Source organism: Lissotriton vulgaris, unplaced genomic scaffold (genome assembly GCF_964263255.1).
Source record: "Lissotriton vulgaris unplaced genomic scaffold, aLisVul1.2 SCAFFOLD_769, whole genome shotgun sequence".
NCBI classification, from domain to species: Eukaryota; Metazoa; Chordata; class Amphibia; order Caudata; family Salamandridae; genus Lissotriton; species Lissotriton vulgaris.
This window is the reverse complement of record NW_028246029.1, coordinates 697,203-721,004: the sequence shown is the minus strand read 5'-3', so window position 1 is coordinate 721,004 and position 23,802 is coordinate 697,203. Positions and strand designations below refer to the sequence as shown.

The 23,802-nt window shown below is 43.8% G+C and overlaps 1 protein-coding gene across 1 annotated transcript in view; it reads left to right on the top strand.

The window, feature by feature from the left end:
- LOC147666166 (uncharacterized) overlaps positions 1-23,802 on the top strand; it is a 161,585-nt gene that overhangs the window by 43,658 nt on the left and 94,125 nt on the right. The window contains exon 5 of the mRNA XM_086949251.1: positions 1,406-1,513. Coding sequence (XP_086805377.1) covers positions 1,406-1,513 — 108 coding nt within the window. The remainder of the gene's footprint in view (positions 1-1,405; positions 1,514-23,802) is intronic.

The window sequence follows — 23,802 nt, the reverse complement described above, 5'->3', positions numbered from 1 at the left end:
TTTCTTTCTTAAGTTGTTCTGTACTCGCTATTATGCTTTATTGATGATTTCCAAATCATAGCCTCGTCTCCCGAATCTTTCTGAGGTGCCTCCTGCTACTCCTTAGATTCACTACAATTATGTTTTGCACACACAAATTCCCCAAATGGGATATTATCTATCTCCTTTTTCAAATGTCCTGAATCTGTGTGAAGAATCGGATAAACCGATGTGGACAATCTGAGACAATTGGGGAAAAGAAAAACTACATTTAACAGCAAATGGTGCACATGCTCTTTTACCTTCAGGGAACAAAGTAAAATGATGACCCAGAAGCAGTATCAACACCACTCGCATAAACCATGTCAACAATTTTAACATCTTATGCGCTTTTTGAAAATACAGTATGCATTTATTGTGCTGAGTGATACTTTCTTTGTTGTTATGATAATTGTCACCTGTCTTTACTAAGAATAGACGTAGAATGTAAAATCTTAAAATATCCCAAGATTGTTAACATAATTTTAAAGTTTGCTAAGTGAAAGATATCCTACATGGGAGTACATTGTGTTACACGTCGTGCGGACAAGACAGAGGTGATTACAGTCACAGAGCAGCACGGCACATGACCCCTGTTGGCTGGCTATCACACTTGGTGACATCCCTACTCTGATTCCCAATTTTTAAAAATACCTCTGTGTTAAATTTGACTTGGACCTCATTATGAGGTCTCTGGTCAATTCAGTGACATCACCCCTTTTCTATTATGTTAATAAACTGCAGCGTAATTTGATTTTAATTATTGTAAAAACTGCTTGACCCAAAGTACTGCTGAGCAGCCTCCAAGTGACTCAAAAGTGGCAGCAGAATGACTTCGGGAGACTTTAGGTTCAGCCATGGCATTCCACTGTTACGTCTACTCCCCTTGATGCCTTATGAGGCTCGGATATTCATGAAAGTATTGTGCCCGGCATACAGGTGTCTACGTGATCTGGCTCAGTTGTTTCAAAGTTACATTAGAAAATACTGTTCAGCACATAAATTACGCTTTCCAGACCTTGATCTGCTGGAGCATCATTTTCGTTGACTGTAATTTGGGGGTGTTCTTTTTGGTCCTTGTACTATCACTCAGGAGCACACTGCCTCTTAAATATGAAAAGAATGTAAGCACTTCTATCGTTTCCCAAAGCAACTTCAAAATTGCTGTTCACTAAATAATAATCAAAGTAGCAGAATACCAGAGCATGTTTGCCTCTCATAGTGTTAAGAACTCCTCTGGGTGTACACGCGCTGTAAAGAAATCTCGATTTGCGATAATAAATTATAACGTGTAGAATGCATCTGTAAATTATGTCTGCTGCACTGTTTTTTGAGAAACAGGAATGTGTATCATTTTTTTACTACATTTTGTTTCATTATCTTACAGGAATACCTGAGAAAATTAAATCAAATTCGCCAGCAGTATCACAACGAAGTGAAAGAAAATAAAATGAAAGCGGGTGCGCCAAAGGTTAGTGTTGATGTGCCCATCCAGGTGAGTTACTTTCTGTTTGATATGTACATGCCACGTTCTTTCAAGTGACCTCATGTTTTGTCAATTGACAGACTTGGGAAATATAGCTGTATCTCACCTTGAATAACATAAAGACAGATAATCTTACTTTTGGTTCTTTTGCTTTACACCTGTGTGGAAGAAGGGGTACACAAACCTGCAATACAAGGTTAAACAAACCCGTACTATGGACAAACACAGCCTGGTACATAATTGCTGGCTGTGTCAATAGTGTGGCTGCAAACTGACACTATTTTAGTTTCAGTATTCTGCATTAAGGTGTCCATGCCTGTTGTGTTATTGTTCACTTGTCTTGCTACATAATTTACAATATCACCAGACTTCTTCTCCTAGATTTTCCTCTTGTGCTATGTTTTTTATTACGTGTACTCTACACATTTTCTTTTTTCCCCCTAAAGTTTTGTGACTTTCAGTCATGAGTTTTGCACATTCACTAACCCTTTGGCAGCTATGAATGCCAAAACTCGCTCTGGGATCTGAGGCATATTGTATACCATGAGTATTTTCCTTCTCTTTAAATAACTTTACCCAATAAACAAGTATAGTAAGTGTTTCCAAGAGTACATGTCAAATAACGTTCAGTTAATTGGTCACTCTGGCGTCGAGTCACAAAAACATTTATGAATATGGGAAGCAGTACTACAGAAATAGTCTTTTAGATACCCTTAGATGCCTTTGTGAATCTACCCTGAGGCATCCAACCCCTATTAGTCAAAGTGCAATTTCTACTTGTGCCAACTGTGTCTGAATATTTAAAATGGATTCCCATTTAGATGTCTGGAGGAATAATTCACAAAGGCATGTATGAGTAGTAAAAGAGGGCTACAGTCATGGGAAAGGGACTGAAAAGTTAAATTCACCGCTAGAAGTCATTTAAAATGTTGGTGATCTTAATTGTATAGTGATATTATTTCCATAGTTTGATATAGTTTGGGTGAAACACACTTCGCTTTTACAGTCTGGGAAAGGAGAGCGTGTCATTGCACTTCCTTAGAACAATACATGAGCAATCTGTACTATCATCTGTCAAATATTCAATCGACAGGGGATGACATGAAACAGATATTTTCTTATATGGCAATGAGAGATAGTTTCAAAGAACTAAAAATGCACCTGCAATGAATTGACAAAAGTGTGGAAGAATATGCTAAAGAATACTGCATGGGTACTCTTTTATGTACTCTTACATCCTAATGTGAATCAGTTCCATTATTTTCAGTGTACATCACAGCATATTCCTGGCGTTCACATCATTTCAACACACATTTATCCATTCTACTGGTCCCTTTCAGCTGCAGGGTTTTGCTCTTCTTGCTTCTATTGTCTTTAATGAATTGTGTAGGGCTGGTGAACCTTTTTTTATCTTTCAATATTTAGTTACATTAGAAATTAGGGTAAATAATCTGAAGTAAATTAATCCCTCCAACTGACTGTTCCTTATATATGTCATTTTCTAGGCTGACCTCCACATTATTCACATTCAACACCAATGTTATTGCTAAGTTAAGTTAAATCATCTATTACAACAATACAGTACGTCATCAACATTTAAAAATATAGCCAGATATATTGGGCCCTAACAACAGAAGTAAAGGACAAAAAATATTGGGACTCAAAAGTGCATTGACAATTGAATGACAATATATCATCTAACAATGCACAGTTTTAAAAGTACATTAGCAACACAATCTAAAGAAAGTGATATTCAACCAACCTCAACTGTTATTAAAGGTCTCTCTAGATACCTGACTATCTTTTGTCTTAGTGCTTACTTCAAACACACATTGACAAAGCTGATAGGGCTGCATTGCTTCTCACCTCTTGCTTTTGCCAAATTGAGTGCGAAATGCAAAATCAAGTTACATAATGATAGGTATTCATAGGTAGTGCAGCTGTAATACAGCAGTAGTGTCAACATTGGCCTAATTACTTTAAAATTATCACTCATCACATTTATCATTTACATGGTTGGGTACAATGTGTCCGCCCCCTCCCTGCACCACAGTGCAAATGTGCCCCCTAGCACGTTGTAAGTTGGGGGATTAAGGGCCATATGTATAAAAAAAGAATCTTGCGATTCTCAAATTGCGATTTTTAGCGACTCGCAATTAGAGAATCGCAAAATGCAATGTATGTAGGATTTGCAAAAAATGTTGTGAATCCTACATATTCCTTATTTAAGAATCGCAAATTGAGATTCGCAAATAAAGAATACCTTCCCATTCATTCCTATGGGCTAGGAGACCCATAGGAATGGATGGGAAGACATTTTCAATTTGTGATTACCAATTAGAGAATCCCAAATTGAGAATGCAATGGCAAGGTTGCAAAGGTGCCAAAAGGACACCTTTTTGCACCCCTGAAATATGCATGTGTGCGCAGTTTGCGCACATACATGCCCTAAGAGCATGTATGTGCGACATATGGCAGTTTAAAAAAATCAAAAAAGTGCTTTATTTAAGAAAATCGCAAATGATGGTAATTTGCAATTCCTTAAGGCCAAATAGCAAATTACTGGTGCTTCCAGAATTAAATTTAAATTACATTTAATTCCGTAATTGCATTTGCAAAATAGAGAATCGCTAATTTTGCAATTCTCTATTTTGCAATGGCCTTTTGGGATGAAACATCCCAAAAGGCTTTTTCCAATTCGCAAACGGGCCGATTCTGAGAATCTGCCCGTTTGCAAACGGGAAAAAGGCTTGATACATATGGTCCCATAACTATACAAATAGCACCAAGGAATGGTCCCAAAACTGACTAGTTTTCATCTGAAACACAGTCCAGTCATTTACTGCCACAAAAGTCCTGGCTGTATAGGTATCCAATGAATAAATGTCCAGGACTAGACCCTTCTGTGCACCGGAAGTAACCAATTTTGCAGGCAAAAACACATTGAGCGCCAATCTATACATCAGTGCTTAATTTGTAAAATATGAAGTGCAGGTGCTCACATTTTTGTGGGAAGCCACACCCACTTCTCTTGGCTCCACCCACTTTCTTCACTGGCTCCACCCACATCCTCAACTGGCTCGGCTGAAAGCCACATGTAATACTCGATTTGAATTCCTACCTTAGTAACTTGATGGTTGACTTTAAACGTGCTGGTCTCGAGCTCCTTGGAAAGGATATCTTAATAAAATCAAGGCAAAACATCAAAAGAAAATGGATGTCATGACTTTTGGAACCAAAGATAATGAATTTTTTCTGACCTTTAGAGACCTGACTCTAAAGTAATGCGGATATGACTATCATCTTCTGTTGTATTTTGTGCCTCCCCAGGGTTGACACTAAACTGCCCCGGACCAATCTTTTACTAAAAGACAGTACCACTCCTTAGACACTTCTCAATTCTTTTGCTTTGAGAATTTGGGGAATTCGCCACTGATATATGTTCATTTTTTAGCCAAAGCATACATGACATTACAGAGCTCAGAGGTACAAGCCCACTATGAAGGCATCTATCACAAAGAATATATTTACTCTGCTAGAGGCACAATATGCCCCTGCCTGGTATATGCATAACTTGTAATGATGTTGGCACATCATTCAGTCCTATAATAATGTATGCTAATTTGAGCGATGGACATATGAGTCTGTTAGTTTCATTGAATGGTATAATGGAGGAATAGAAAAGGGAAGCACCTAGAAAGTGTTATTCAGGAGATCATAGTAGTAAAACAAGGTTTGGGATGGGTGGAGGGAGGGATAGAGGAGGGAAGAATCTAGAAAGGGTTATTAGGGAGATCAAAGTAGTAAGATGAGGCTTGGGTGGAGTAAAAGGAGAGATGGAGGAGGGACAAGTCTCTAGAAAGGGATTTACTCTCACAAGTGCATTGTAAATGGGAATAATCCGAACAAATTTTACCCCAATTGGCACCCCTTAGCACTTAAAATAATGTTCCCAACATACAACAGGGCCTTTTTCTCCCTAACATGAAGGTAATACACAATGATGTAGCTGTCAAACCCCAACCAGCACAGAATACAATTGACAACAGACTATAAAGAGGTCTATGTTTGACAGGGTGCATAGATGAAGAGACAATGGACCAAAATCATTTGAATGTTGATACCATCCTGTTTTGTTTTCATGTATACGCGACATTTGAAGGTTAATAAACTTAACTGTACAAAATGCACTACACACATTACACATGCACAAAACTCTTGAAACAGCCAAATACACTCTGCTAGATTTCAGTACTAGTTTTTCATTCTGTCATTTTACCACTTAAAACGTTTAATGAATCAATACATTTTGTAACAATCAACCTGTAACCTTTCAAATGAAAAATGAAAGAAAAATCTCACTAAACCCGTATATTGGCATTTGTCTTTAAAAAAAACGAATTGAATTAAAAAAACACACAAATGTGTCTTACACTTAAGAAAATTAATGAACTCACAGCACATGTGGCCAAAGTGCATTCTGGCTGTGTTGTTCTTCAAAATAGAATGAAACAGTGCAGTGTCAAAGCAGAGTTTTAAAAATTATTTATGGCCAATTCAGCTTACATGTATTTGGGAGCGAGGGAGGGATGCTGCAGCACCTTAAGTGCTGTTACTAAAGTAAAATACAGCATTTTGTATTCGTGGCTATTCCAACTATTAAGATTTGTGTAAAGTAAAAGAAAAAAGGGTGGTAAAGTGTCTGTCTGGATTTGAACTGTTACATTTTCTACTAAGTTAAAAACACTATTCTGTTTAATCTCACCACACAAGGTTACAATGAGCATTGCAATCAGGGCTGTGTGAAGTGGAAGGGGTAGCGTTTCTAGGGGGCTGCCTTGGGGAATGTTGTTGGTGACTCGAGGTAAATCAGGGGTGGGTGATTCAAATCTTCCAACGCCCAGACAGCAAGATTTCTCGCAGGGGCAGGTTTTAATGACTGTTTTTTCCAAAGGACAAGTAGACAATAAATGATGCTAAACTAATATGAAGTTATCCTCTGACCTTCAAGTTGCTAAATGTGGGATATTGGAACACCTGTGGGCATGCCTGTTGTGAGACCAGAGCTATAGTTCGGGCCACTGAGATTATGCGGCAGGAGAGAGCCAAATTATGTGGCAGGGTTGAGTAAATTACGTGGCAAGTAAAAGGCAAATTATGTGACACAATGCAGCGCATTTTTTAATAGAATTAGTTTATTGGTTCATCATTTTTAAACGTGCTAACACTCTGTGGGCATTACTTGCAACTCACTACTAGTTTAGCATCCAAACACAGCAGTAAGCAACTGAGGGTTGATTAGTCCAGTTTTACAAAAAGGTTTCCACTGTGAGGCAAATCTATAATCATGTGAAAATCGCCCCGTAGTGGCTCAGTCACATAATTCCAGTGGCCCTGGCAATAGTCTCTGTGAGAGCCTGAGGTCGCATCACGTAGCAGACGTCAATGGATGGCCTTTGTCCTGACTTAAAGATATCACCCTCAGTCTAGCGCCCCAGTGCTGCTTTAAAGTCATAATTGGTGCTGCACAGAACAGCTTATAAAACCCTCATCGTTTCAAGTGCAAGGGTTTGGTGACATTGTATTAATGACACTAAGGCTTAGGATTTTAGTTTATGGTAAATGTATCACGGCAAACCTGCCTGCAAAGGCAAACTCTGCCTTTGCACATTTTGTTTTCTTTTTCTGGCCTCCGATTCCCAGGTGCTGGTGAAGAAATAAATCAAAGCGATAGGGGGAGAAAAGTGTGTAGTGCAGGCAGTGGTTTAGGAATTAGGGGCTCATGAAAAGGAAAGTGATGGGGTTGGGCCTGTAGGCTGCATGAGAGTCCCACAGAAAACGTAATGTGCTTAAATGTATACCTGGATGAAACATCATTAATGGCCGAGAATAGCGGTGCAGAGGCACCGGATGAAACAGATGGTAAGCAACTTGAGAATGAAGGGCCTAAGAATTGCATGACAAGAGGAATCAAGGTGCTTCATTCACTGCAAGCCTCGGATGTGAAGGAAGGGGAGAGGAGCGGAGCGACCTCGGTTGAGCACGAGAAGCCCAAGGGTGGAGCAAAAGAAAGGGCAGGAGGATCAGAAGGGTGAAAAATAACTTGGAGGTTTAGCCCGCATGCACAGTGTTTAAGAGGTCAAATTAGAGTTCGTAAAATCCATGTGCACACACTCGGCACTGGGATTTTCGGAGTATTAACTCCATAAAGCTAAGCGTCCAATGTAATACAAGCGGTAAAGGATCACTGCCTGCATCATGCCTCTCTTTTTAAAACAATCGGTACCTGGGGTGAGCAGAGCCATTCGTAACTCATTTCTCCTGGCTGGAGTCTGACTCGACTGCCCGGGCGGGTTCAATGATCATAAACAAGCTCCTCTGCATCCTGGAAGAAATTGTCATGTGTGCGTGGCTGGAGTGATCTCGGGCTGGAATTTCAGTGTCTGTTGAGCAACTCTCTGGACCTTCATTACCCATTAGGGAGCTGCTGAAGGCCTACGTGACAAATAACATGCACGAAGAGTCCAGCCTTCTTCCGCTCCTCAAGGGGCTCTCTATCTTGCTCGAAGGGAGGGGGGAAGGGGCTCTCTAACTTGCTCGAAGGGAGGGGGGGGAAGGGGCTCTCTAACTTGCTCGAAGGGAGGGGGAAGATTAACAGCGGAAATAAAGACAGCTCATGGAGAGCCCGTTTTTAGGTTTCGCCTGGGGAACGGAGTGTAAGCTCCACCCCCAGAGAAATCTCTTGTTTTCAGTTAGGGGGACTTGAATACTTCCCTCTGTTCCATTGGCTAGCTCCATAAATGGAGGCTAGCCATTGGAACAGAGATCTGTCCGTCAAGGCCGGACCAGATTCGGGGGCGTTCCCGAGATTTTTTCCATGGGCGTTCCCTCTGTGTAGTCATGCGGCGGTGGGCGGTTTTTTTTTTGTCGTCCGTGTTTGCTTTTGTCATTTCGAGGCCGACCTCAGCCGGAAGAAGTCTTCCTCTGGTAAGTGCTTGCTGCGTGCGTCTCATGTCGTCTATGCCGTTCGCCCCCAGCCCCAGTTGTTGGAGTTGGCTGCAAGATTCGAGTTCCACAAGGCAATCAGGTAAGGAGTTTGTTTATAAATGTGTTTTCATTTTGTAAGTTTCCGTATTTTGTCCGCCGTTCCCGCCCCTCCCCCCTCCCGCTTCCGTGTCTTTCCCGCCCCCCCCTCCCGCTTCCGTGTCTTTCCCGCCCCCCCGCCCCGCTTCCGTGTCTTTCCCGCCTCCCCCCCCCCCTTCCGTGTCTTTCCCGCCAGCCAGCACTGCGCCCGATACGGGCAGCGAGGCTGCACCGATGTGGGCGGGCCAAAATCGCGGTCAGGGGTTTGGCATACAAAGCTCCGTAGGAGATGCTGCCCGGCTTCCACTGTTGCACCACTTTCAGGGTTGGTGATGCTTTTGCAGGGGCTAGCCGGCAGAGGAACAACTGTGGACGGGAGCCTGAGGCGAGCTGGGCGGTTTCCACCGGTGAGCAGTCAACAGCCCAGGCAAGGCGCACTCACACGCTCTCTTGTCTCTCTGATCAATCAGCTCTCTGTCCAGCCACAGGAAGAGGCGTCGGGCTGGGTCGGTCGCTCCCTAGATCATTTCACTGGGATTGAGCTCTGCTCCCAAGACCCCTCTAGTGTGGGATCTCCCATCATGAGTTCCGCTGGGCACGTCTCGGTGTAGTTTCTGTGTCTGTCGCAGGCAACGGTCAGGCCAAACACAGCTCCTGGGCACCGCACCTTGGTTGCTGGGTGCCCACTATCTTTGTCCATCCGTCCAGGTCGATGGATGGATACAAAAAAATATGCTCCGATGTCTGGTGCGCACCACACAGTCCTGCAGTTGTGGGTTCAGAGGCTGTACAAACTGAGAGGGAACGTTTCTTTTGGTAGCGCCAAATCTGCTGTGAATGTGGCAGATGGTGAAGGCGTTGCGCTGCCACACACCACACTTTCACCGGGTCCTGGTGTTTTCTTGTGTGAATTCTGGTTGGGCCGCTCCGACCCTCCATGGCCCATACATGCTTTGCTTTCATATATGAGGCGAGATTTCGACGAGGAGAAACACTGAAAGCACTGTTTCCAAATCTGCAATAGTTCCTGGTAGTTAAACTGCGTTCCAAAGCCAGCACGTTGAAAACGTTAGTTGGTGTGTTGTCGTGTTCCGGGCACTGGTGTCTGCGTTGTTTGTGTCGGTATATTTTACCTTATGTTTTTCATTGTGGTGTGTTATTATGACCATATACATTTTTGGGGTAAGGCCGCTCGTATTTTGGTGTCACTTTGTAAGTTTACGTATTTTGTCCGCCGTTCCCGCCCCCCCCTGTCCGTGTGCCCATTCCCGCCCCCCTCCCCGTGTGCCCGTTCCCGCCCCCCCTCCCCTTTCACTCTCCGTTGTCTTTCTTGAAAACACAGGTCGGAGCGGTGCACGGGTGTCCCGGAGCTGCGCCTCTCCCATGCCATGGAGTTGGAGGGGCAATGGTGGAAGGGGCAGCTGGCTGCGGACATCCACCAGGCGCTGCGCTACAAGGTGAGTTCATGCATGAGTCAACCAGAGTGCATTGTGTGTTTTAGTATTCATTCTGGGATGACTGTGCTTCAGTGAATGTATTTGCACTTATGAAAGGTTGTGGTAGTATAGGAGATGGTGCATTGTTATGTAATTATACAACTTTTGAGTAGTGCAGCATTTGCACAACTAATGATTTCTTGGCGTTCTTGGCGCTGTAGGATTCTGTGGCCTGGTGCCTCTGTATTCTATTTCCTGGTGCCAGCATGTTTCCTTGCTCTGGGGCAGTGTCAGTGTATTCACTGGCCCAACTCATTACTGGCGCTTTTTGTGAGCCCAAGACTGTGTGCTTATTCCTTGAGCTGGTGTTTACGTATTTCCTGACCTACCCAGCTTGTAACAGGGTCTCGTTGTGTGCCCTTTTCCTCCGTTTTTTGTCTCTCTCTGTCCCCGAAACGGACACCCACGTTCCTGTTGTCAGTGTGTTCTCTGTCATAGTCTAAATCTTTTCCTTATCCTGCCAGTGACCTGGTGACACTATGCAGGGTCCGTTAGGGGAGGGGGGGAAGGGGAGGCCAGTCTGGTCTTGCATCCTCCTACCAACAGCCACTCGAGTGTTGAGCACTGTTTGGATGTCTGCTTCCTTCTGTCCCGTCCCTATTTCATTATTAGTGCATTGCGTGTTATAGAGTTGGTTCTTTTCCATTCTGTTGTGGTGTGTTCCCTGGCCCACAGTTGATGCATGTCTTGCTTGGAAAGGGATATCATGTCCCCTAGTTGAAGTATTGGTGTTCTCTGCTCCATTGTCTTGTTGCTCTAGTGTTTTTGCCTCAAATCAAAATCCTCCGCTTCTATTCAGTATTATCTGTTGTGTTCTCACTGATTTGTCAGGTCCTTGCTCATTCTCTGACGCAAAGTATGTGCCTCCTGTTCTATGATGGGTGTACCCCGGGACCTTTTGCTTTCTGTGTGTCTGTGTATTGCCTGTACAGAAATCCATGTGCTTCTTCTCCCAGTGTAGGCATATCCCCTCTTCTATGTGCCATTGTCCATTTGTTCCCTGATCACGTGTAAGTGTATCCCTGTGTCCGGTCCCAATGTTAACTGCATGCCTGTTATCCTAGTCTCCATGTTAGTGTACCCCTGATCCTGGTATCAGTATATCATTGCCCCTCTGTTGCTGTACTGGCAACTCTAAAAAGTGTCAGTGTCCAATGTTAGGTCTCTTGTCACTTTATTAGTATATTATTGCCCCAGTGATGCTTTATTGACAAATCTTGTGTGTGTCTATGTCCAGTGTTGTGTCTCCCTACTCCGGTGTATGCGTTTCCTTGTCCTAATTCAGAATATTTTAGTGTAATTGTATTTCACTTGTTTTCCTCGTTGTAAATTTCCCATCATGAATGATCCCTGTTCTGTTGTCATTGTAGACAATGCCTCAGTGTCTTTACTGTGTTCTCTTTCCTATTGTAAGCATTATTTGTTTGAGTGTTATTGATTGCTTGTCTTTCTCAGTGTATTCCTTCAACCAAATCATGCCTGCCTGCTCCAGCAACATTTCGCTCCACTAATGCTCTTTTTACTGTCCCATTATTGGTGTTTGTGGCTATCCTAGTTATTATGAAATATTGCAGCTTTTTCAACTCTTTGACGTGAATAAGGCGTTGTTTATATAGCTATTTGTTTCTGTTGAAACAATGAAGTTTGTGTGTGTCTACCTCCTATCCCAGTGTGCTTTGCACTTTGCCTCATTGTGGCCAAACTGTCTGCCCGGTGTAAATTTCATGGTCACTCTACCACTTACAATTACTGTATCTGATATCCATGTTTGTTCAGAAAAGTGAAGTGTTGATTATGTTTTCCCCTCCTTTAACCACCCAACCCGTTCGCCCCTTGCAGTGTAGCTCGTTCAGCTGTTTGCTGAAGGTGTTACTGCCTGGTTGTGAGTGTCCTGCTTGAGGACATAAGGGCGGTTGAAACATTCAAGCAAAGAAAGTAGTAGGCAAAATCCACCAATTCTCACTGCTGGATCTGTGTGTGCTGGCACTGCAATTTTCCTGCAGCTCTGTAAATAAATAAAAAAAACAGTGGCAGACGGATGCAGTCTTGTGAAATTGTCCCAAGATTAGCATCTGCTAACATCAAATTAACAAAAAGTAGCCAGCCCTACCAGTGCATCAGTCATGCTTGATTGAGGAGAAAGTTGCCAGCTGGCAAGGCAGGGAGCAGAGAAAGACCAGCAAAACAACACAACTCAGGCGGTAGATATATGGAAAAGCGGTACATGAGTGTTGATTCGTCGGGGAAACATGTGTCAAGTGTTAACCGTTATATGTGAATAGGGGTCCAGTAGTCACTGAAGTGACTAGCGACTAGAGCCTCGGGTAGATGTACTCACAAGTCGTTCACAAACTCTCACTGAAGGGAGTCCATATTGCTGCTGCTGCTCAGGGGTCCTCCCACACCAGTCAAAGTAATGAGGTGTGGAGCTCCTCTGCAATCTTCTCTTGCTTGGTGCCTCTGGTTGAATGAGATTTCCACTTCTGACATGCCAGGGGGCTCAGTGATGTTGCAGCTGTCTGACAGTGTAATTCGTTCTAAAGGCAGGTTACTTACGTGGTGAAGGCACTTTGATATGCCAGCTCTGGGAGTGCAGAAACGGCCTCATTCTGTCAGAAGATCGAAATGCAAAGATAGTCTCTTGAGGAGATCAGTAGAAGGTTTCAGCGAGGTGTGTATAGATGTTTGGGTACAGGTTCTGCATTGTCTTTTGTTTCAGGGTATTGTGATTATGTTCAGGTGTTGGGTGACCTGTAGATGAGTTGTCCCATGGAAAGTGTAACATGCTAGTGAACTGTGTGAGATGAACCGTTGAAGACTAAAAGAACAGTATATTGCTCTGGACTAGGAACTCCTTATAAAATCATGACTTGTGTTCTCCATTACAGTAGAGTGGCAGATCCCAGCTCTGGTCTTATGGAAGAATGGTGATTGTCCAAGTGTACATCTACGACGGGGGATAAGTACAGGGTCTTCTGAAGAGACCACCTCCAGCCGCTCGTCACTCGCAACAAAGAGTGAACCCGGCTTCTGGTATTTCTGAGCTGGTGCCTTTCTCAGCTCTGGGGTGTTTAAGCAGTGCAAGAGTCTGCCCATCGTAGAACAGACTTCATTCAGTCTGGGTGAACTTTGTCTCAGTTTAAACCATTCATCCTGTTTCTTAGGACAGAGGCACCCTGTTAATAACTGGAAGAATCCTTGTCTATTACACCTGGCAGTTCAACAGCAAGGTTCACATATCTTCAGTGTTTTTAGCCTGGTGGTCTGTCAACTGCTAGGAATATGAGAGATTGTTTCATAAAGTTGCAGAGTTTAAATCAATCACTTCTGCGTTCATACCCCTGAAACTGTACTAGTAGGTACTGTGGCGCTTTAAAATACTTTTGCTTTTTTTCAAAGATCTGTGGAGCCTCATCCGCTCCTTGTTTGCTTGTGGCTGGCTTTTACGTCCTCGGCCAAGAAGTGCCTGCCTTTTCTTTTTCTAGCAGCAACGTGTTCACAGAGACTTTTTGCTGCTTGGTATCTCGAGAGAGAGGGAGAGCAGCCACCTCTCCCTTTTCACAGTGAAGGCCTTCTCTTGTCAAATACTGCCAGTGCAGCACCATTTCTCTTTCATAGAATTGTATCACCACCTCTTCAGGTGTTTGCAAAATGCCAAAACCATATAATGTTCACAAGAGCAAACATGCTATTCATCTTTCAAGTAGTTCTGTAAAGTGGCACTACTCACACTACTGGACGTTCACACATGCCCACAATCCTAGTGAGCCACCAGCTTGCAATGGTCCACCTCATAAACGTGCCAGTTATCCCGGAACAACCCATAGTGCTGTGATATCAGACCGTGCCACTCCACGCACCATGCAAATGTCAAATAATAATAATAGTAAAAAAAACTCCATCCGGAGAACTGGTATCCTGTCAGTCTCATTCACCTGTTCTCCGATTCAAAATGGCAAGTTTTTTTTTTTAGGCTGGTAAGATGCACATACCCCATCCCTGCTCCCTTCTATGCGCTTGGCCACCTCCCTTGTGGACTTGGACTCTCCTAAGAACGATCTTGCTTCGTTCTTAGATTCTGATCGACACAAAGCTGCCTGGAACCACTGCCTGCGTGGAACCACTGCTGCTGTATTTTACATGTAAGTGGTGTCTCAGCCAGCATGGGTAATCAAACACTCTGCACTCTTTCTCTTATTAATCTAACTTTGACGGGTTCCAAAAATACACTGATCCATTCATCATCTTTGACAGGTGCCTGGTAAGGCCACATTTAATATAATGGCCCTGAGAGCTCAACATTTCAGGCTCATTTTACTGCAGTTAAAAGGTGGGTGCTCCTTAGCAGTGTAGCTCTTGTCTTGATTTTCGGGTGAAATTTCCTTAATCGGAAATTCAGGAATGTGTTCTTTGATTTAGGAGTGGAAGGGGTTTTCTACTTTCTTCCATTCGCAGTGTTGGCAGTGTTTAACATTACTCACCTGTGATGAGCCTGGAAGAGGTAGTGACCTCACAGACGAGTGCTTTCAGGCCTGTTGTGTTTCACACACTGACTTTTAGAAAGCGAATCAAACTTTTCTTTTGATTTTTAGGTTACTCCTAATGCTGTAGTCATTGTGTCTCTACATAGGTTTGATAATGACATCCTCTCAGCCGAGTAAAAAGATACAGGAAGATATTAAGAGCAATAAATTGAAATACAATATGTACATATAGAGCTACAATTAAAAGGCGGAATCTTGATTCTTATTCAAGGAGACTTTACACTAGGTAAGACCTGGCAAAGTGTGTCCATGTAATATAGCCCTGAGTGTCGAAGGCAAATGCTGAAATGTAAAAATAACAATTTCAGCAATAACTCTAAAACCCTCAGGGCAGTCTCCTAATGGAAGGGTAACACCATAACCGGAAATTATCACAATCCATGCTTTCGGGATTTTCAGGTAAAATATTGCTGCATCAGGAGTGCCTTAAAAACTTAAGTGTGAGGGCTGTGACAGCTGTGAGGGCTGTGACAGCTGTGAGGGATGTGAGAGCTGTGTGGGCTGTGAGAGCTGTGTGGGCTGTGAGAGCTGTGTGGGCTGTGAGAGCTGTGTGGGCTGTGAGAGTTGTGTGGGCTGTGAGAGTTGTGTGGGCTGTGAGAGTTGTGTGGGCTGTGAGAGTTGTGTGGGCTGTGAGAGTTGTGTGGGCCGTGAGTTGTGTGGGCCGTGAGTTGTGTGGGCTGTGAGAGTTGTGTGGGCTGTGAGAGTTGTGTGGGCTGTGAGAGTTGTGTGGGCTGTGAGAGTTGTGTGGGCTGTGAGAGTTGTGTGGGCTGTGAGGGCTGTGTGGGCTGTGTGGGCTGTGAGAGCTGTGTGGGCTGTGAGGGCTGTGTGGGCTGAGAGAGCTGTTGGCAATGCAAATAACAATGCCATTTATTTATAAGTAAAAAAAAAAAGAAATGTCATGAGCAATGCCAATAACTCTAACTTTTCCAAAGGCGAAACCATTGCATTGTAAATGCTTGTTTTTATTAGTGAAAGCATGAAAGTTGAAATACAGCCGCCAGCCAGCCAGGAGTCAGGGCATGCCTTGATGAATGGGTGACAGTGAGAAGCTGAGCAGCACAGACGACGTGGGAAAAGTTAAGCCGTCTCACTCTGTGTCTGTATTTTTGAAAAATTATCTTCACCAACACTGCCTCCTGAAAGACATGTATAGCCCCGGCCCTGACAATAAAGTACCGGTGCTGAGCACCGGAAAGCACCGGCACAAATTAAGCCCTGGTAGTCTTCACATTACTCTGCCGACGCAGCTCAGAGCGTTTCAGTCGCGTTGTTCCTGCCCGCAGTGTTGTGCAGTGCCAGTGCCTCGCCTCGTGGGACCCTCTTCCCAGGGAAATCGGTAAGTAAGGGCTTGTAGTGTAAAGCTAATTATGACCAAGGGCCGTGACAAATCTCACTCCATTTAGTATTGTGCCTTGCTATGGTTGATACTTGTACTATGGGCATGAGTTTATGATATGACACGTAATCAGTTACAATCGTATTAAATAAATGTTTGCATGTACTTATGTCTTATAGCACAACGTTCATGAATTAACCTGTGTGCCACAAATAGGGGAGGTGGTTTACTCTGTTTTTTCTTCTTGGGCAAAGGTGCAGTTTGATCAGTGTTCAACAGGATGCATATATGTCATGTGCCTGTCCAGAAGAAGCACTGTTGGAGTGTCTTACGATGAACCATGAACATAAAATCGCCATTATTAAACAACTATTTACTAGACTGCACACCAGCTGCAAGTAATTAGCTTACATGATTTTTTCATAAGCACATTTTAGCAGTTCCATTTACTAATAAATAAAATATCTTGCCTGCAATCAATTGATTTTGGTGACATCACAGAAATGGGACTAGGACCCAGGACTGCAGGTTCCAAGGTCAAAATTAAGACCTTTTGTTTCAATGCTAATAAAAAGATGTTTCTCAAATTTTGGTCCCCCAAGCCAAATTAATCTCTTACCTATTTTGCAACTTCCCTAACCCTCACTAGAAAAAAGGTGCCTTTCAACATTTACAAAATTGATTTTTGTGATGAAGAAGCTAAAATTTAAACACTTTCACAAAACGATCTTCTTGCTGGCACGTGGCAGGTTTAAAGTATGAACTGATGTATTGTGGACTGTAAGTATATTTCTAACTTTCGTCTCTGCAAAGAAACTTACATGAAGAGATATGATATACTCTTTCCTATTGTCTGCTACGTCTGCTTTCGTCTTCCTCATTGTATCGTTTCTCACTTAACAAGTTTTTATCAAACAAATGTTATCTTTTTATTTTGTTAGAAATATGATTATAATACCTTGATTGCATCCCAATTAAATTAAGGAAGACAACAGGAAGTACTCCCGAGGTTGGGCTTACATCTCCCCCACCCGGCTACCAGTGAAAAAATGGTGGGGAGCCACGGCCAACTGCCAATTAGGTCAAGGGAGCCACGGGTCAAAAAAGTTTGGGAACCACTGGTATAGATGGATCAATGGGCACCACGTGCACTGAGTGACTCAGTGCATTAATAGAGGGCCCGATAGGTGTAAGGATGGATGGATGGTAGAGGGGCGAGTGAGTGAACGGGTAAATGAAGGAGTGAGTGCAACGACGATAATGTGGTGGGGAATGGAAGGCTCCGGTAGCTGTCATTCCTTAAATGGGTTACAGGGCTCTGGTGGGAGTGCCGTGCCAGCACTTGTTAAATGATTCCATGCCCCGTGACAGTCTGTTTCAAATCATGCCCTGTCATTTAACAAAGCAGTGCATTCTGGGAGATATTCCCATTGAACTGGACAAACACACAGAAATAAAACAAGAGATCCCAGAAAAGCCCAGGACTGGAGAAGTTATTTCTGGTCACATAGAGTCACACTTATTCTTCCTGCCCCTGCTCTGCTGTGTCCATTAAGGCAGCCGGAAATGACACACAGCTTGCTCTGGCTCTAATTTGTCATGGCTGCCCTTGTGAGAGAGGCCGGGAATGGCCTGGCATCTTAATCCTCCAAAAAACCAGGTAACAAGTGCCAAACTGTTCCTTGCAATATACTCTATGGGTTAAAGGGTGTCTTCAGTCTTTGCATATAGCCTAGAACCGCCAGATGATCAGCAGGATTGTTGTACGGCAGGTGGGAGATTGGCATCTCACTCCTACCTATATAGCCTTCTAGCCAGGCTCGACTGGCGCTGAGCATTGATGAAACCAATGAGACAGCATCCGAGCTGCATGTTACCTGGATGAGGTAAGTGTGCAGGAACGAGGTCTGGGGTGGGTGTTGGAAATTTGCTCTCTCTTCAGCGTCACCCGGATTTATTGGCCTTATTACTGAACCCTATTCTTGCTGGCTATGCAACTCTGCGCACTTTACCCCTGCTAACCAGTGGTAACATGCTTGTGCTTCTCTTTTCAACATGGCAACATTCATATACTCCTGATTGGCATTTTTAACATAGCTATAAGTCCCTAGCATATAGTACCCAAAGTGTACCCAGGGCCTGTAAGTTGAATGTCACCAGTGCGCTGCGGCACTCATTGTGTCAACCACTGCAGTGATGGAGTAAAGCATGTTTCCATAGCTACCACTGTAGCCTGGCTGTGCAGTTTTAACCTGACAATTCAACCTTTCAAAATAAACCCCTTTGACAGGCCCAAACCTTCCTTTTAAATATGAATACGTCACCCTTAATGTAGGCCCTTTTGTCCATTGGGCAGGATGCCAGCTGTTTAAAAGCAGGATATGTAGAAGTTTAATATTCTGCATGTTCTTCCAGTGAAAAAACATAAAAGCTATTTTCACTGTAGCGAGGCTGGCTGCTTCCATAGGGAAGTGCTGGATTACATTAAAACACCTTATAATGCTAATTTCAAGTTTGTAACAACTAGCAAAATAATTCAAGGACTCTTTTTAATAGTTAAACAAACTACAATTTAATGGTAAAGTCACATTTTTGTCCAACTGTTACCGGAAAGACACGTTGGAAAAGTTACTGTTTACCTGCCTAAGGCCTCGGTGATGCACTTCAAAGGGGCCTCCCTTGTCACAAGGAGATGTATCTCGCGCCTGGGCCTGCCACTCCACTTGTCCTTCTAGTTGCAAGGGGGCACCAACCCCAGAGGGAAGAGGCGCTCCCCCAGACCTGGTTTAGAGGCTGTGAGCATCCCCTTTGAGATTAGAATGTGAAATTCTGCTTGAATGTCACATCCTGCTTGACAGGTCTGCTGGAGTTTTACATATAACATTTGGGGTGCACTTCAAAGGAGGACAAGAGAATGATAAAACACTTTATGTGTACCCACTGTCTGGATGCCAAAAGCTCAGCTTTGATTTTATCAGAATGTTGTCTCTGCGTTTGTTGGGGGTGCAGGGGCTGTTCAGAACTGGATTGTAATGATAGATGTGTGAGGGCACAAGGATTACCCTAGTATACTCCACACTTAACCCCAGCCCACAGAATCCAGGTTTAGTGTGGCTGAAGACTTTACCCATTTTGAAAATGTTCACATTTGTAGGGTTAGCTCTGGGAACCTGTCTCCTATTGTTTAGGGCACCCTCAGGGGTCATTCCCGCCCTCTAGGTCATGCCAGTAATACATGTGGCATCGATTGGCACACACTTCAGGACAGTCCCGGACGAGGGGAAGATCAAAAGAGAACTAAATCTGCTGTCTGAGAAGAGCGTAGAAGACTGGAACCTTCCCTTCCTCTAGTACCCTCATTAGCGAAGTGGACACGAAGAGTCAAAATGCTGACCTCTTGTTCAATCTACAGGGACACAACAAGCTCCAAGTGGCTTATCTTCAACTGACCAGCTGATCAGTAGCAACTAGACCTGGGCTTGACTCCACCTGCCACCCTATGAGTCTCTAAGTCAGTGGTTCCCAAACTTTTTAGAACCACAACACACTTTTTTGAACAACAAACTTTCGTGACTCACCTACCTTTAGTGGACTTCAGACAGACTGATTTTTTTTAATGTGCCTAAAGCATTGTTTAGTACCACATTATCATTTACAGATGGCACATTTTCCCATTGAAATGGCCTCTAACTTTGCACAGACATACTGTTTAGTGATAAAACTTTATAGCGCACAAGTGATAATGTGTGGAATGTGTACTGTGATTGTCTTGTTTGTCTATACTTTTATGATCCACAGCAATCACAACAAAGTTCTATGATGATAATGTGTGTGGAAATCTGGTTTCTGGTATTATTTATCATTTGTGCATCGCAATGTCTTGATTTGTTTTGATCCTATTAAAATCGTAGTTTCCAGCACACTGCAGAATTACAAAGTAATGTGCTTAATTATGGCTTTTCCTAACAGCTGAATGTATACAGTCCATTTACAGGTATTTATGTTTTGGTGTGTGGTGCAAAAAAAAAGCAATATCACACTTTGCTGTGCTCCAGCAAGATTGACACATAATTCTCTTTAAAAACTCCTCCGACTTTTCAGTCAGAGAAAGAAAAATACACACGAATTCCATGTTAAAAGAATCAGCAGCAATTTGTCGGAATACATAGCCTAAGATTTGATCTTTGTGTTTGAAGCACAGCAAATGCGACATGATAAACACAGCATTTAAAGGCATCTTTATTTATTGCATGGACTTTCCCAACCCACCAAAAATCGGTAGGTCCCGAGCCACAGTTTGGGAAATGGTGCTCTAAGTGTCTCCCTTGGGGTCCTGGTGGGCTTTAGAAGTGTTCTCCTGTGGTGGATTGGGACTAAAGTCAGAAGATAAAATGTTTGACCAGGACAAACTTTGTTAGTGTGTCTGACCCGCACTCAATCGTGGTCAGTGTCAAATTGCACCTAGGACCCGTTCTACGGTGACCATTAACTATTATTGTCACTTTGGGCTCAGTCGCGGCAGGCAAGACTCGGGAGTGGTGGGGCAGGAGGGTTGCGTGCATGGGGGGGTTAATTTAAAATTGAAAACTTACCTTCACCGGCAGCCTACATGGAGAAAATGGAGTGCACATGGCTGGTTTGGTCGGCCCAAAGGGCTGACCAAACAGTCAGCGCCACAATAGTGGGTAAGCCACTCCTCCCCTCCCCTAAAGCAGGCCCGCCCACCCGCCAGCCCCCAACCAAACACTCTGCTTTCTCGCAGAGTGAGAAGCAGAAACCTAAAATCCCAACTAAGATCCTCCAATCTAGCCCTCGCCGAAGTTCCACGCATCCACAGATCCACCATGGGAGGAAGATCCTTCTCCTACTTGGCGGCCAAGACCTGGAATTCTCTCCCCACTCACCTCCGCCTTACACAGAACCACATTTCCTTCAGAAAGGAACTTAAAACCTGGCTATTCGATAAATAATGCACCCCCTCCCCCAAGCGCCTTGAGACCCTCTGGGTGAGTAGTGCGCTATACAAATTCCTGAACTTGAACTTGAACTTGAACTTCTCGCACTGTGAGAAAGCAGTGGGATGACGCTCCTCCGCCCACATGGAAGTGCCACCCCTGTTGGGAGTTCTTGGTTCAATTCTTACTTAAAACTTTGAAAATTGATATCTCCTGTTTTCCTTATTGGATGTTTGCCATTTTGTTTATTAAATTGTACTCTGTTTTTCTAATTTGTTTTGGAATTTTGTATTGTTTTGCATTTTGACTTTGATACTGTGTAATATTGCATAAATACTTACACATTGCCCCTTAGTTAAGCCTGTTTGCTTTGTGCTATAGTTACCAGGCGATTGAGCTGGGGTTTAATTAGTGACTTTAGTGGTTCACCCTGACAAGGATTCTCATTATTACTTGAAATGGGTACTCACCTCCCTCAACTAATAATTCAATTTCTTGCAGTGGTGATAATGTAGTTGACAAGTTAAAACGAAATAGATCCAGCTTGGGTGTTGGGTTGTGAGATATTTTCAAAAGCACAGAGTACATATTTGGAAAGTGGATGCCAGCAGAAAGAGTAGGTGTAATCCTCATTGAGGGGTGAATGGGTGGATACCAGCAGCCTCAAGGCAGGTTTGACACTGCAGATTAGTGACCAGTTGCCCTTGTTTCAGTGAAGTAAGGGAGGTCAGAGATGCAGGAGGGACATTATTAGCATCGGGTTCACTTCAATGCAGGGTATAGTGACAGGCTCACCCATGGAGGGGGCAAGTGGAAAGTGAGAGGGTGGAAGTGACAGTGAACCATTGTGGAGGAGCGATACACCCAGATAATTGTCAGTCAGGGAGTTAAATGGTCATCTGTGATGGTAAGGATCAGCTTGAGTGCTCTGAAGTCATTGTTAAGAGGCAACGAGGGACAAAACAGTGGCTGCAATTACTGCCCGGGGTAACGTTAAGGCTTATGGTCCCTTGTTTTGGAGGGGATTAGCGGTGATAACCGGTTGCACTGACTCGAAACAAGCAAGAGCTGGATCCACAGCATGGACAGCCCAGGGACAGGCAGCAGCACAGGGGGGGTTCAAGCGAAGTCATTTACAGGTGGATTTTTACAGCAAGGCTGAAGGGAGGTAGTAACCCCTTTGCTCTGTGCACCTTTGATAAACGTTTTATCTCAATATCTGGAGGGCAGTGAGAAATGAGAGCAGACCTGGAGCGACCAACAACAGGTGACACTCCAGATCACCACCAGGTGACATGTACCGCTCCGTTTAGGGGTCACCCCAAATTAGATATCAAACCCCACGGAGACAGATGGGCACTTCCTACCCCATCCTTTGGGCTCTGCTCATAGGAATGCCAAGGAAGTTAGAAGTAAGACAGGCTTCCAAGAAAGTGCATTGCAGGTTATGGATGAGGAACCATAACCCAGATTCCACCCCCACACACACAACATTTAGAATAACTGCTGACTCCTGCAACAATCCCTCTCCCTCGTCTCTAACAGAGGGGGTCTTATCTAGACTTCATTCTACAGCGGCTCTGTGGGGCTGGTGAGGGCCCCTCTCAAACTGAGAACCCTATGTTGGTAATAGACACACTTTGATGGACACAAAACTATTATTCTAAGCATCATAAGTGCTCTTGTAAGTTGCATTTGGAGCCCAATTATTCCCCAAACTGGCGAGCTCATAAGATTGTTCTGCAAGTAAAGTTTTACTTCTTAGATGCTTTAATATTAATCTGTGCAGACGTATAACGTTCTCTTTAAGAAGGGTAGTTTAGAACTGGAGGCATGTGGCAATATGCACATAAAAAAGAAATTATTCTGCAGAGTCTGAACAAGCAAAACTCATGGTAAATAAACATTATGTTAAAGTCTACTACATATGTTAATCTATAACACCGCCAGAATACACCACACCAGGATGTGCAGTTTTCATTGCATAAATATAGTTTTGCATAGTTTGCAATTACTGGTTTGCAAGGTGTTTGCAGATTTTCGTGATTGCCTTTCTTCTGCCTTGAACATAACATCAGCTGGTACCAAGAACTCGTAGGCATCTTGTTTGCTAGTGCATAACTTGCTCAGCGTATTCCTCGAGTACTCTGAAACATTGTCACATGAGTAACTTGCAGTCATTTTTAGGTCTCGCTGAGCCAGCACATGCACTGCTCTGCGAGAAATTTAGTAAACAGGCTTTTAAAAGTGCTACCATAGGCTTTTCCTGGCCTAAATCTTGTGTGCACATGTGTGTGCACACGTGCAGCAGCCATGTGGGTTTCTGTCAAGCCTCATTAAGCCTTCCAGACTTCCAGCACGTGAATCCCCTCCCCTACCCCCTCCCTTCTTCCACTCCCTCCTCGTCAGTTTCATTTTCCTTTTCACTTTCAGGGGTGGCCGCATCACTTTTGCTTGTTTTTTAAATTTCCTTTAGTTGCTCCACCACTCGCGGACTTAGGCTTGTTTTCTAAATTCTCTGGCCGAGAGCAAACCCGAGGACAAAGCCGAGCCCCATGGCTGCTGATTGAGCAGGAAAGGCTGGCTCGCGCCGACCGGTTCAAGGCATTTATTCCCACAAGGACAGCAATTCACTGTGAAATATATACTGCCATCAGCACTGTCCCACTTAGCCGCCCCCCACGCAAAGCTGGACAAATGTTCTCACCTTCATTTTTCCGACAGAGGAACGCTATCAGGGTAGACATAGGATTTCAGCTTTTTCCTGTCTGCAGCTACCATTGCTCCCAGCATGCCAATGCGCACAGCTGTCAACCGACCCTACATAGGCCTCGAATGGAACACACTGCCAGTCATTTATGCAACTCCCAAAGCGCGCGGGCAA